Source organism: Manacus candei, unplaced genomic scaffold, assembly GCF_025592945.1.
Source record: "Manacus candei isolate 608988 ecotype Guabito, Panama unplaced genomic scaffold, ASM2559294v1 h1tg000009l, whole genome shotgun sequence".
NCBI classification, from domain to species: Eukaryota; Metazoa; Chordata; class Aves; order Passeriformes; family Pipridae; genus Manacus; species Manacus candei.
Window position 1 is genome coordinate 7,699,826 of NW_026138057.1, and position 15,817 is coordinate 7,715,642.

The 15,817-nt window shown below is 39.3% G+C and overlaps 1 protein-coding gene across 4 annotated transcripts in view; it reads right to left on the bottom strand.

Annotated features, from left to right (window-relative positions):
- The window catches only part of IMMP1L (inner mitochondrial membrane peptidase subunit 1), a 32,223-nt gene that overhangs the window by 6,272 nt on the left and 10,134 nt on the right, over positions 1-15,817 (bottom strand). The window contains exons 1-7 of one of the 4 annotated variants that reach the window (XR_007902655.1): positions 13,918-13,984; positions 12,170-12,307; positions 11,327-11,415; positions 10,646-10,772; positions 2,226-2,353; positions 1,711-1,787; positions 1,461-1,503 (exon numbers count right to left, since the gene is read on the bottom strand). Coding sequence is in view for 2 of the 4 variants with exons in the window: in XM_051776875.1 (XP_051632835.1) it covers positions 1,711-1,787; positions 2,226-2,353; positions 10,646-10,772; positions 11,327-11,415; positions 12,170-12,274 (526 nt within the window). In the remaining 2 variants the exon portion in view is untranslated. Of the gene's footprint in view, positions 1-1,460; positions 1,504-1,710; positions 1,788-2,225; positions 2,354-10,645; positions 10,773-11,326; positions 11,416-12,169; positions 12,308-13,917; positions 13,985-15,817 lie in introns of those variants that run through there. The other 3 variants (XR_007902656.1, XM_051776875.1, XM_051776876.1) reach the window with 3 other exon arrangements.

Below are 15,817 nucleotides of genomic sequence, written 5' to 3' on the forward strand. Positions count from 1 at the left end.
AAGGATGGAACACTATTCCCAGAGCCCCTCTGCTGAGCCGTGGCAAATGTATAAGCTACGGATTGAGAACCAGTGGTTTGTCTCTGATAGTGGCAAAATGGGATACTGGCCATGGAAAGCACATGTGAGCCTGTCTGTCTCCTCCCTGTATTTCTCTGGGAGCCAGGAAAGGTGCTTCAGACCTGTCAGAGGGCACAAACCTCCTCATTTTAGAATCGACAGTGGAGCTGTAGAGCAGCAATATGTCTAAACCCTTTTGAAACCTGCTGGTCTCCTTCCAGAGTGTCCTGTATAAAAGAAGGCCACCTCCTTTGTTTTAAACTGATCCACTAGTTCAATCAAGCTCCTTTACTTCTTGTTCTGCCACTCCTTCCATACAGGAATTCCAGATTCAGCTTGTCTGTCACCTTTGTTCTTTTGTAGGCTTATCAGATTGCTGGCACATGCATGGAAGGCCTTCCTCTGGGAAGACCAGCTGGTTTCACCTTCAGGAATTTGGCCCTCCTCCCACCCAAGCAGATTTGCAAACAAAAAAACCCAACCAGAAGTCAATTCAAAATAAATAAAATTTAAAAAGACTCTATCCAGAGTCAAAGGAACTGTGTGGAATATACATCTCATCACACATGGACATATATTTTTGGTAGGTCTCTGAGAATGTACTGACTCCCATTTTCCTCCAAAATTCCATGGTACACAGCCTACCTAGGATGTCCAGCAGATTAGCTGGATATCCATCTTCACTTATTTGCAGTGTACCCACCCTGTGTCCACACCTTACATGAGTGTGTTTTTCAGGTGTATATCACAACACAGAGCAGTGTCCTGACCCTTCTGGTGCAAACTCTCCTGGTCCAGCATCTACTGGAATTCCAAGCCATCCATCAAACTACTGGCACTGGGAAAGACTATCCCAGCAGACATACACACAGGAGAAGCAGGAATTACTACGAAAGGGAGAGGGTTTTTTGTTAAATATAAAAGGCAAACCAAGGTTAACATTTCATGTTACTGAAAAAGCATCACTTCTGTTCCACTCCCAGCTGTACTGGTTCCTCTGCTTTCTCACTTCCCCAAATTCACAGGCAGAATGTGAAGCTCATCTTTTATTACTTAAAATGAAGACCCACTCATAACTCAGGTATATCCAAACACTTCCTAGAACACTTCCCGTTTTTCTGCCACGCTGCAGAAGTATGAAAAATACATTAAATTGCTTTTGCCAGCAATGGCAGAACATTACTTCCAACACTAGGAATAATTACTTGTCTACACAAGATGTTCACAGTTTGCATTCCAGGTAGAACATTTGCAGTAAAGTATCTTCCTACATCCTGAAATTCACCACTTAAGGTAACTTTTTCTCCGTGGAAGGTATGACAGGCCCCTATACCTCCAAATTTGTCGTTCAGGGCACTGTCACAATGTATGATCCATCCAGAGATAATGCACTGTAATACCTTTGTGTGGTGTCTGTCCACCATCTAGGCACTTCACTACAACCTGGAATTAAGACAAGCAATAAAAATCACAAGAATTACTGGAAAATGTAAAACCAAATACCAGTGACAAACCATAACAATTAAAAAAAAAAAATCAAACAAAAGTTGTTTAAACCCCTCTGAAATAAAGACTAAAGCCAGAATCCTTTAAGGCTTTATGCCCCAAGCCATTCTACACCATATCACTGATCTCAGTGGAATTACTCACATGGAATAAAGTTCAGTTGGAGTATCAACCTTTGCAGAATCAGGACCCAATCTAAAACACTGCAAAGCTGTGCAAACCTAGCTGGAATAAGATACATTAACCAAAGAAAAAAATGAACTGCTGAAAACCTGTATTTTTAGTAAGAGTATATAAATTGCACACCAATAGGCTGCTGCTGCCAAAAACCCAAGGCAAAGGGAAAGCCACTTGTGTGACAATTCACAGCCTTGCATTTTGGTATCTACAGGACATGGACAAAATTATTTGTATCCAAGGAGTACAACTGAAAGCACAGCTGCCACTACTGCACACAGAGGGACTGTGGATACAAAAACACAGTGACAAATGGGAGAAGCATTAACTTGGGCTGGGCAATGTTTCTGCTCTCCCCCACACACAGGCCAGAACTAAGATGTGAAGGTCTCACAAGCCCAACAACTGAATTCTCACAAGAGCAGTGGGTCACATGCAGAACCAGCAAGTCCTCAGCAGGGCAGGTTCATGCAAAAAGCTACCTCTGATTGTCTGCAGACTCCTCCCTTTGCCTGAGCAACCCCTGTGCCTCTGGTTTTGTGCAGATTATCCGAGGATTTATTTCCAAGGAGCAGCAGTTCTCAGGCAGAACCGGTTGTCTGCGGGGCAGCTTATACGTGTGGGAATAAAAGACACCATCAGACACGACTCTCCCCTTCTCCCTTCCCAGGCTCCAGCACAGGAGCAGACAGACCAGGAGAGCAAGACTGTCCCTGAGAACAACTGAGCTTGAAGCAGCAGCTTCACATAAATAAATGTCTTTCACCTCAGATAAAATAACATCTTTCCCTGCGACAAACTGGCTAAATTTGCAGAGCTGTTGGAATTTACTCAGTTAAAGTGGCAAGACTGAAGTACAGGGCAGGTATTTGATGCACACTTAAAGCATAAAACATTAATGAAATGGGGAAGGGGAATCACCAAATAATTATACTCTTCTGGTAGCTTTACATGACACCAAACTTTTTTCTTTGATTACTCTCACTGTCTTCAAACCCAAAAGACGGGAACCCTGCGCTGCATTAACTGGCATACTAGAAAACTAATATACTGCAAACAAAATTAACAGATTAAATTACCTGCCTCAAAAACACCCCCAAACCCAACTCAACGAAGACGGGCTACTGCGGTTTGGGTTTTTTGTTTTGGTGCAGTTTTGGTTTGTGATTTTTGGGGACGTACAAACAGGAATCTCTTGCAATCTCAAGGCACATCAGCACGCACAGTCAGCTGGGAGCAGATGAAGGCTGAACTTTCCTAAGGTCACAGGTATTCACATCACCTCCAGCAATATCAAAGTTTCAAACTTAAGAAGAACTTTAAATCATTGCCATCTTTTCTTTTCAGTTCAGAGGCTTCCTTCTTGAGCTACGATAAGAACTAATCTCAGTGCTGGACAAAAGAATAAAGTCTGCAAGTTCTCATCTATCCCTACTAAGGTCTATTTAAGTGCCTCCTCCTTTGGTACAAGCAACAAATGTAATTGCTTCATGGCCTGCGGGTGTTCACTGAACAAAAGAAGCTTTTGTGAATAAACCACAGGTGTTACCTTTCTTGATTAAAGCGAAATATGATGAAAGATTCTACAATATCGAATGACAAATTTACTAAATACTGATTAAATTGCCTTATTTAAGTAAATTGCATCTAGTTAGGATAAAATATACACCATAGAAATGCGGGAGTTTGTTTTATCGCTCTGTACTTAAAGTCTCACATAACTACTCCTTAATCCTTTATTTATTAATTCAGCACCAAGACTGAATAATGCTTAACAAATCCTTTTTTTAATGATCCAGTTGCTCTAGGCACCGTTTCTGTAGGCTTATCATAAATGTTGTTCATATTAAGGTTGCCATCTGTACAGAACCCAACAACGTTAATTAGCTCAATATTTTCAAAATCAGCACAAGCATTTACATTTATTTTTTTTTGTGCTGAAAAAGCTATGAAATTGTAGCAACCACACTGGAACTTAAACAGATGTTAAATCAACATCTACTATGTATCACTTAAAGGCTGAAATACCTAGAATTTAATCATTCTTAAAAGGATGGAACAGAATGAATTGGCCTTAAATTCATAGGTACTTCCAAAAAGTTTACCATTTTCCTTTTACTACTGGACAGGTTAAGCTGCTTATGAATAAGACATAATGTACTTGGCCCAGTTTGTTTAAATACTCACATTAAAAAGAAGAAATTAGGATGACAATGAAACACTAATGGGTTTTTATACAGAAATTGAATTCGCTGTGGTTAAATATATTATGAGTTCATTCTCTGTATTGTCATTTTTTTTTATTTTAATAGAAGATTTATAAAAAAAATATGAAGATTTGTCTATCTTGTCAGTTTTGAAATTACCCATTAACCAATATTAAAACCACATAACCTTCCATGCTAACCCATAAACTACAAGGGAACTAAGGGATATCCACTTAGACTTGAATTTATAAGACATTTTACTCTACCATGCAAGCACACCAGCTGAGTGTTGTTCTGTAACAAAAAACTGGGGAAGCAGTTACAGTAACCTGTCAAAGCATTCACTGGTTATTTGAATGTTTGGGTTTTAACCACTGTTGCTCCTCCTTAACTTTGTGTAATGTACAAATAACTACTGCTGTTCCTGAGCTTAACTACTTGGAACTTAAAAGGTTTGATCACTGCACTCACTGCTTAATAGGAAAGGCCACAGAATTTTCACATCAGAAATATCTATGCCAGTCAAATGAGAAAAATATCTGCTTTCTCTCAGTACCACTTTTTACCTGTTGCAAAAGTTTCCAAATAATAATAATTCAAACACTCACATGCTTTGATTACTTTACTTCCATAAATATTCTCACATGATCTAGATCATACTGTTAAACACACAGATCTGAATCGGTCTGAAAAGCTATACATCTGATTTTTAAAATCCCTAGCTGCAACTCTAAATTGAAATTATTAGTCATCTTTCCTTTTCTAAAACTATTATCAGTTAAAATTCAAACTAACTTGTTCATGTTCATAGGTCAAAACTTTCAAACCCAAATCTAGCTACATTTAGGAACTCCTAAAAAAAAATTCAGAACATGGCAGTGATTCATCACTCCAGACTATTAATTAGCTTTCTAGATTTACAGCAGAACAGTATTTTGGAAGAAAATATTGATTACAAATCCAGCAAAGATTAGTTAGCAGTTTGCACAGACCTTTCTCACAGCAATAATTAAGAAGGATTTGATTCTTTTCTTCTCCAGAAACCAGATGATGTTAACAGGGTCATCCAAAAGTATAGGTTTGGGAACAACAACAACAAAAAAAAACCACCTGTGGGTTCAAACCCCAACTGGAAGTCACTGGTTAAAACACAGAACCCAGCACCATTGCTGGCATGGCCTGGGCAAAGCCACTCCTTACACAGGGATCTGCAATTCAGCCTGGAGGCAACAATGGCTCACAAATCCTAAAAGCAGGGGGAAGGAATCTTAAAGGTACTGTCTGCCAGCTCCTGAGCAGGGACCTGAATCTCTGCTACACAGCTGGGACAGTCAGCCCAAAACTTGTGCTCAGAAGCTTCACTGCTTGACTAGTTGGTTTGATCATCCTGAGCAGCTCCTGAAAAGCCATTACTGAGCTCTGAGCAGAGGAATAACAGAACCATGAAATCCTGAAGGTTCAAACTGATGTGACCAGCACAGACAAAGCTGTATTCCGCATTTCCACACAGGAAAAACATCTCATGCTAGAAATGCAGAAACTGGTCGCCCTGGAACAATTTTCCCTCAAAATCACGGAGGAGGTTTCTCTAAGGTTTTCCTTCAGGGATGAACTGGCTGCACAGGAGCAGCGGGGCAGTGGCAGAGCTGCAGTTGGCCTGCACTCAAGACCAGCTGATAGTGCAGCTGCCTCCTCATGGTTCAGACAGTGGGGGAGAAAGAGCTGTTGGAGAAAGATGTGAGAGACCTCGGTGGGGGCTCACTCACTGAGGAGTCTCTCTCTGCTGCCCTGTGCCCAAGCCATGGTGCAGACACTGCCCTCCTCCCCTGACCCCACAGAGACCTGGGGGAGCTCTGCTGAACAGGACCAGAGCTGTCGTGTCAAGTCCTGCTACTTGTGTGTTCTTGAAATATCAAAACCAAAACTGCAAAGGCGCAAAGACCAATCCACTCGAGCAGAAGAAACCCTGGAAATGTTGGGAAGCAGGCTGATAAAATTCTTTGTGTTTGTTTTCCCTTCAATAACTTAGTTTTGACAAATCAGAGTTTCCATCTTTAATTACTGCTCAGAAATTTCAAGATCAGCTTGAGTCACGAACTCTCTGTACTGGGACATGGAGTGATCTGCAAACTGAACAGATTTGCAAACCAAACAAATATTGCAAATCGGTTCTCCTCTCCCACCAGACATTTAGCACAGCCACTGGTTAAAATTATGGCATAACTTTCAGGCCTCTGGAACACTAGAACTAAGGAGAAGGAAAAAGGAAATTTCTTACTCTTTCTCCTGGTCAGCAACAATTAAAACTTACCTTATTGATGTACTAAACCATGAGTGTAAATGAACTATTGAAATACTTAGAACAAAGGAAAAAAGAATTAGAGTTTTGATAAGTTTATTTTTAATTGCTATTCAGGCTATTTTAAAGAGACTATCAATGGCACTGAGTGCCCTGAAACATCAAACCACTTTTCAGTGTCTTACACGGTGTACCCAAACCTGTAGAACTGTCTAGTGATTATGACAGTGTGGTGTTTGCACTATGTTATTCTTAGTACCCACATAATATTCTTACTGCATGTGACAAGGACTGTTTAAGAGTTAATAGTGCTGTTGCAAGACCACTTGTGTGATGTGCAAACACAGGGAGATGCATTATCTTGGGCACACCACAGGATGCAGGGATGCCATCTCCGCAATGAACCTCATTTTAGCACAAGGTAAACACACTCCTCCCCCCAGCCACACTCCCAGCATTAGTGCTGAGCTGTGATTGATCACCAGCACAGGGTTGCTGAGATATGGATTTGTATGGCAGCTTTTTATCACCAGGACTTGCAAAAGGCAGTTCCTTATTTACAGACTCCGGCTCTATTAAGTGACATTATTAGGGACTACTTTTGTTTAAGTGACACAAAGGCTCAGCATATTGGTGGTTTATGACACACAAGCTGTTTTAATCTGATGGCTTCCCCCTCACTTTTTCAGCTTGTAAATAGGAGCTGCAGCACAAGAACATATGGCACTAAAGAAATTAAAGCTAAAGCAAATGGCATTAAAACAAATTCAAATATAACAATAGGATACTCGATCTGAATTATAAACCCGGATCTGTATTAAGACTTCTCCATACAGGAAATAAAAGACTAAATATGAAAAAGAACCTTTCAGCTGTTGGTTTTGGGGCTTTTTATGAGACCATTTCAGGAGTTTCCTGTATTAATTTCCTTATTAATCCTTATTATTTAGTTCTTATGGTTAAATTAATAAATCAGTGAAGATATTTTGTAATAATTGAAACTAGGTCTGAATACCACATTCCTAAAAATGAGTTGTTTACCTTTTTAACTTTTGGGTTCATACCTCATTGCTTCTCATACAGCAAAAATACATTAGGCATTCTTAAATGTTTATTACAGCAAATACACTTGCCTCTATTTATAAATGTTTATAAAAACCAAAAGAGCCCAGCAAAGCTGCCAGCCTAATGCTCACATTTCAAACCAGATATCAACAAAAAGGACAAGTACATTTTCCTAACTTTGTAATGCTATAGCAGCTAATTCAGGAAAGGAATTTCATTATACTTTTCATATAAACAGAAAGATTTCCCCCATTATTATTCTACAGCCAAACTGCAACCTCTAGCATATGAAGCATCATGTACCATGAAGAGTCCAAAGAAAAGACATTTCTTATGTACTTAAATTGTAATTTAAGCACATGGTTAATTTATACCAATCAGTTTTATATGTGGGATTAGTTCCATCATCTTGTAATCCAACAACTCCATCCAAGACAGCTTTTTGGTACAGCTTTACACTCAGTGCACTCTGACAAAATAACAGCTTCAGTTACGTATGGCAGCAAAAGTATTTTTTCTACCACTGTAAAGACTTTCACATCATTGCCACTGCTATACTGCATTTCTACTCAACTGAAATACCACTTTTCAGAACAACTTATTCAACTCTTGTATGATTTTTTTGTTTGTTTTATTTTTATTATAGCCTGGAAGGTTGGTTTGTTGTGTTAGGTTGTTTTTTTTTTCTTTAATCTACAGGTTGTTTGCAGCAAAAAAGTATCTCATCTGTGTAATTTTACAGAGAGCAAGTTGTAAGCAGTTCTCTGCTCTTGTATCTATATCACATTTATCACATACAAGGCATGCTGAGAAGTACATCCATGAATGAACCAGGATTGGATGTAGATCTGATTTTGGCATCCTCTCAGGCTTCAGAATAAGAATCGTGCATGACAGTGCGTCTAAGCACAAACATCCCTACCTTAAAAATCTGTAAAACATGCCAACACTAATGCTGACAGTCAGCACAGACTAAGCACAATTCCTGCTAACATGACTATAAGGATTCTCCTTTCAGGGAGGCAAGGGAAGCAGCTGCTTAGAGGTAATTTCACCCTCAGCTGCATTTACATCGTACTGCCATTATTCTGCCATCTCCAGTAACTGGCTAACTCATAAAACCTAACCAGCAGCAACAAACCCAAAACCTAACCAAACACCAGCACAGAATGAGGCAGAGGCTTGATCTGCCTAAGTTGGTAATATTTCTGGCACCTGATATTTCATATTTACTGTAATAAGTCTGCAAACATGACAGTAAGTATTCACTACCACTCCCCAAAACGGGAGACAAGCAGTCAAGGAAAGCTGAGCAGTTCACAGTAATAAAAACAAGGAATCCTCTGACCTTACACACTTTGGAGTCACAGCATTCACACCCCACCTGGGAGATTTCTCATTTGAAAAAAAAAAGCAGTTAGTAGCCAAATATGAACAACAAAACTCCCAACACTTCCTAGGCTTTCCTCACTTCAGGAGTGCCTGCAGTGGTACCTTTCCCTGGCAGACAGACCCCCCAGGCAGCACTCTTGGCCATCTGGAATCCTAGCTGAGGCCTCTCCTCAGTTTGGGCAATCTTTTTTTTTTCAAAAACCCAACTCAGGCAAGTATCAACAAAACAAACAGCCAGTTCTCTGTGCATCTGCTGCTGCTATTTGCTTTGAGGAATTTTGTGTTTGAATTCAAAGTGCACAGCACAGTGATTCACTAAAATAAGGAATGTGATGAGGTAATTGCCTAAACACAGACACGTATCATTTCCCCCTCCCCAACAAGAACAATTAGTGAATAATTCAGCCTCAGCTATGAACATAAAGTGCAGATATCTATGTTGAGAATATGCTCTTCTGTAAAGGAAGCATCTCCTGAACAGATGGAAAGATCTACCTTTTCAACCACTAAACACAGTAGAAAAACAGATATGCAGCAACAACGAAAGCATTTCCATTTAGATCCTTTCTCCCCCTAGATACAATTTATGATGTAAGAATTACAAAAGCTCTGTTGTATTTCCATACATTAGCCTGGATGAAAACAGGAAATGGACTCTGCATTCCCCATCCACTCTTTCTCTCTACATTATGGCTTAAAACTGGAGACAAGGAATCTTGCACCTAGGGCAGAAATTGTTCTGTTGGATATTCATTTGGTTACTTCAGGGTTTCCAGAAAAGCTGACATCCTGTTAAGTACCAATCTTTCCTGAACTTCCTTTTCAAGACTAAGACAAGTGAGGAACAAGATGCTCAGAGAAACTCAGTTTGTGTCTTCTCTCAGTGTACACAGAATCCAGGTTTCCATTTCAGGTTGGTCTGCTCTGGGAAATTCCTATTTCACTGCAATGACTAGTTCCATCAGAGCCAGAGAATTTCTTCAGCTTGGTAAGAAAGCTGGGTTGGTGTCTTTGGGGTTTTGTGTAGATTTTTTTCCTTGGCTAAACAGTTAACACAACTTGATCTATGGAGAAACTAAATGTTCTGTCCTCCCCTTCTGATCATGAGGATGAAGTGGATGAAAGGGCAACATAATATCTTTCTTTTAAGATTCAGAACACCTGTGAACATCTGCTGGCTCCACAAGGTGCTGAACAGAGGTAATGGTCAAGCACGCTTTGGGGACAAGAAAAACCCTTTTTAAAGGGTTCCCATTTTTCTGTGATCATGATTCATGAGGATTTTTCTAATGACAGCCTAAAAAGGAGTTGCTGAAAACATTTTGTCACAGATCTTTCCAAGCTTCCATGAAGTATATCTGCAGAAGGACAAGTGAGCGTTAAGGTTATTTTCCCCTTCTCATTTCATCTTGTCAACCTGGCTTTTTGGAGAAGTTAGGAAAGCTACTGCTTTTCCAACCATACTCAGGAAAATTAAAGTATTGTTACACTGAAATATTGAAATATAGAGACATACACGAAAAGTGTAACTTTGAAAAAATCTCAAAGCTATTGCAGAGGCAAATATTCACTTCTTAGCATTTAAAATACATGGACAGTTTTGCCTGAAGAACAAGCCTTGGAGTCTGCCACCTGTACTGCACTTTATGCAGAGAATTTCAGAGCATTCTTCCAGGGAAGAAGACCTAAGCAAAGGGCAGAGCAAAAATATTATCTGCCCACACTTCCTACAGAGACAAAAGGCACTGAGAAAGACAGCTTGCTATACACAGAGTTTAAAATTGCAGCATTTTACTGTACATATACAAGAAGAAATAATAATTTATGAATGTCCTAATTTATGATTTATGATGATACTCAAATATTGCAAATCCTTTACAGACTAGCAGGCCTACTTAAGTAATCATTAATTTACAAAGCAAGAAACTCTAATACTTACATAGCTGTGACTCTTAAGGAAATCTGAAGGGTTGCTTGTGCAGACTTTATCCCCTTCCAAGCCAATTACTCTTTTACAGATATTTGATTTGGGGTCAGTTGGGCTTTTCACAATTACAATATCTCCTCTGAGATGAAAAAACAGAAACAAACAGAAGAACTCTAAGTACAAACTGTTTGGCTGAGTACAAGAGCATCAAGGGGTATACACCAAAAATATCCACACAGATATGTTCCCTTCTGCTTAAAATTCCTGTCTACAATTTTGGTTTCTTCAGTTTCACTCAGGGTGTAATTTTACACAGAGTTCTTTGTGTTACTTAGATCATTTATGAAACATTTAAGACTACAACCTAAGGACAGTAATACCTAGAGCTTGCTTTTCAAGTGAGACAAAAATGCTTAGAGGAGAAGTTACAGTCACACAATAGAATCGCTTTGGTGGGGGGAAAAAGGATTTTCTCCATTTTTGGGACAAAGCTGTAAAAGTGACGTAGATTTTACCCTAAATTAATTCTGACAAGTTGTTTGATGGGCTGTATGTGCTGATAACTTTAACCCTCCATCAAACACAAGGCAAAATTACAATTTAGAAGCAGAAAAATATAGGAAAAATAAAGGAGAGATGGAATGTGGTTATTGGCAAGCTCTGGCAAAGGGGGTGGAAAATCCAGGAGCGTACTTTCGGATGCAATAAAAGTGGCGGCTCAGGTTCTCCGAGAACACAACATCAGAATTTTGAATGGTTGGTTCCATTGAAGGTCCAGAACACTGAAAATTAAAAATAAATGAGAAAAAAAAATTACTATTTCAAATTATTTTTATCTGAAACACTTTAATATTTCAATTATTTGCTAATACGTTAGAAAAGATAATGTAGAGAACAACTAAAAATCCTCCAAGGAACGTGATACATTTAAAAGCTGAGCACAGCTGAGCACAGAGCACCTCTAACTGTGTGGGGTTGGTCCTGAACTGTGCTGGGTGCTGTGGGTCCCTATGGACTCATTTCAGCACCTGAATCTCTAAGAAATTATGAGGAGCAGCACTCAAAGCTCTGCCACGTTACCCCTTTCTTCAGCCTCTGTAAAACAGAATCATCACAGAAGCTGCAAGAGCAGCTCACAGCCACACTCCCCCATGACCAGCAGCAGTATCTGCTGGAAAAGAGGGGGAAGGAGCATAAAACACCCAGAAATTTGGCCAGAGTTGGAAACAAGAGCATTTCCTATTGGCAACTGCAGTCTTTCTCACAGGATGTACTCTCTGCAAAATGCTTAATGATAGTTTCCTGTTTCCTTCAGTGATGTCTCAAGCAATAAGGCATCAAAAAATATGAATGCCCAAAGTAGAAATAACTTTCATAAAGGTTGGACCTGCCCCCCCAAAAATAGGCATTTAGTAGTCACGCTCTGAAAACGCTTCAAAGAAAATCGATAAATTTGAAATACTGACATGATCACATGGGACAATTTCAATAGTACAGTTTTGTCTTCTTTAAAACATCAGGAAAACAAAAAGTTACCACAACAATTCCTCCAAGGTACTCAAAGGCACAGTGTGCTATGCAGCCATACTGCACAGTGTAGCCCAGAAAGCGGAAGGTTTTCCCTAGGACATCGCGGAGCATCCTACAGTGGCCCGTCGGTCAGCTGGCTCCGGCCTGCAGGGGAAGAGAAGAACATCATTCATCTGGGAACAAGCAATGTGGCATTTACAAACCTCTAACATAAGTATTAAAAAAAAAACCAGTGTGATAAAACTAGCAGATAATCAGGTATATCTGAAGAGATGAATACAGCTGAAACTCAAATGCCATCGTGAAGTTTTTCCTTTACCACGCAGACCCCTCTCACCAGCTTGTCACATTCAGCTGAGTACACTGTCACTCAGATGCAGTTATCTGATTTAATAACACCTGATGGAGTTGTTTTAATCACGTGAAGACAGGGAAACTTGGATTGCTGTTTTCCTTAAAACAGCACCAAACCATCTGAAGCGACTCAAACAACTGAAATTACTTTCACAGAAAACTGGAGTAATCAGTCAACAAAAACTTTAAAAGCAACCTGGCAATCAATCAAATGAAAAAAGGCTTGAAGAACTACACAAAATAAGAAAAAGGGAGTCCTGAATGGCTTGCCTAAGTAAGGCTATCACAGGAAAAGTCAGGATATCTGATAGTTCTGGAGCTCTGGAGGTGAAGCAGAGCTTTCCTTTGACTACATTACCAAAATAGTTGCATATAAAAATAAGGCATTAGGTCTTTTTGTTCTTAGCTATGGTACCATGGCATAAGTTCTGCAGCACATTAGACTGCAAATATCTTCTGACTCCCTCCCCCAAACATTCGAGTCCAACTCTGATTAGGAGATCCTATTCCTGCAATGCTAATTTAATTAAAATGTTCCTTACCCCAAACTGTTAGGATAGTTACATATATGTATCTTAAGGAAGTAGAAAACAGATATACTGAAGCAATTGAAGCAAGTTTTAAATTCTGCAAGAAACATGCCCCCCCCAACTCGGTATTGCCTGACCATGAACTAAAACCACTGCAAGATTTCCCTGATTTACTGAGTCAACACAGTTTGCTAAGCCAATAGAGTATGTTAAAAAGCAAAAAAAAAGAGAAAAATGCTGTGTTTGTACAATATGCTCCATTTAATAATGAAGCAAAGACATCCCCATCTACATTTCATGATGTTTCACTAACTAAAGACAGGAATTTAAAAGTGCACAGCTTTATCTGCACAACTCTTACTAGAAACAGGTGAGAAAAGGAAGGTTGAGTGACAGCAGATGAATTTGAGTTGCACAACTAGTGTGAATTTATGACCACAACTATGCTGTGAGAGAAGTCCATCATCAATACTCCTTAACAGCACCTGCTAGAAAGGCAGCCTCACACTGCTGCTCAGCTCAGACAGAAAAATACTGCACAACCACCCTATAGTTTTGCTCCATGCTACTCAGAAACCTTATACTCATATATTAAGACAGTACAGAGTTCAGGCACCTGTGGATATCACAGGTAAAGATGAATTGTATAAACCAAGCACTACAATGCCCAGAGTGTGCAGATCAAATTGTGACAAACGAGCAGTGAGCACACTCATCCAGAGAACATGTAAACCACTCGTGCCAACAGCTGTCAGGTTGTAACTACAATATTTTCCTTGTGAAACTACAAACAACTGCTACACATCTCGAAAAATGAGTTTCAGACTGATTCCTTCTAGATTTTGGATGACATAAACTTTGGATAGTTACCTTGAACACATGTGTTTCTCTGGGATGTCTCTGAGCAGCTCTGCATGAGGAGCCATAGATTTATAAGCTGTTCAAGGAAACACAGGGTTCAGAGTGAGCTTTTCCTACTGCAAGAGCTGTCACGGTAAAAAACCAACAGCAAGGATAGAACATGAGTGAAGAAGAGCTCTCAAATTTTGTTCCCATTCCTCTTAAAATAAATTCTTAACTCCTGAGACATGGAGTTCACCAGCCTCAGTTTGTAGATGTGGTACAAAGGATTTTTTTTTTCAATGTTCAGGCTTATCAGATTTCATACTAATGAAAAAATTCTTAGCTTTTATGTAAGGTTTTTGATTACCACTCAAGAAAGTTAATTTCAAATTGAGGCACATATATACATAGACTATACACAGTCTGACCCTAACAAGGTAACTTCAGAGGATGGGAGGGTGTTTTTAATGTTAAGGTTCATCTTTAGACACCATTCCACGGAATAACTACAATCCTGAAAGCTTCCCTGTCGTGAATGTTGCAGCAAGAGTAAGCCCAGTAAAAAAAAAAAAAACAAAACACCAGAACAAACTAGTTTATTTAAAAAAAAAATCATAAAAAAAATTATCTTAAGCATCAGTAAAATATAATTGTTTCCTCTGCAAACTTTGTATCAGTACATTTTAAAAACAATACCATACTGTTGATCACAAGAAGGTAAACAGCTGAACGTTTTTCCACATCATAGTTTTAACACAAAGTGTCATCAGCAGGCAACTCCACCAGATCGAGCATAAGACCATTAAGCACAATAAAACAAATTATTTAAGTCACAGGCCCCTTGAAAACTTAATGGATCAGTTGGATAAACATCCTTATCACAGCACTAGTGGCCTAAAACCTACTGTAATTACTTCCAGGTACTACCTATTATAGTATAGCAGGTAGCTGAAAAATTTATACTGGAATAGACATTGGTTTTATGCTGAACATAGACACTGATTAAAAAAGGTTACATCCATATTTATCACAGAGGACACAATTTGGTTATTTTGTAAGAACAGTATAGTTTATCCCCCGCAGCAAATAAAATGCAAAATGTAATTACTATTATCTTCTGTTCCCTCTTCCTTCCATAGCCTGTGCTTTCATCATTTGATTTTTTTGTTTGTTTGTTTATAAAAATTAATCACAGCTAGCAGGGCAGAAATCACTTTGAGCCTCATGAATGACATCCAAGAGATGGGAAAGGATTAGTTCTCAGTCGCTGCCAGTTATAGCGCCAGGTGGCTTTTTCTGCAGTGAAGGTGTTACCGATAATCCCATTACATTGGTACTAAATCTTGCAGACATCAAAATTATCACCAAGGTTCCTTTTCATCCCATCCTTTCCAAATGACTGGAAGTCGCTTCACCTGAAAGAAGTCAAATCCACATGCAGCTGCTGTTTTAGCAGCCAGCGGACTCCCTGAGAATGCCAATCGTGATCCAATTTCGCTGTGCTGGTGGCCCCCTATTCCCTGTCCAATAATACATCTGTTAAAAAATCCTACAGCTACAAATCAAGTTTAATCCTACCAGGGACCTCATGTTGGTCTTGTCTTCCAAAAAGGCAGCAGGTTTTGCCGTCTATCTCTGCTAGTGTCTGGGGAATACTCTTTAAATCCCAGCTCTACTTAGAAGAATAAGCTAAGGATCACAAAACATGACCTCAAAAACCCTGATATGACTATATTCTGACCCAGAGGCATTCATTCTAGGTGAAGATTAGAACTTTGCATAATAAGATTACACAGCAAGTGAATGATATCAAGGGACTATCCATATGCAGCCGCCTGCTTTTCTATAGACAGCCTGTGCTCTGCAATATGCGGTGCAGACGAAACAGAGCTTGGGCTTTCTAGCTGAAATAAAATAGATTCACATA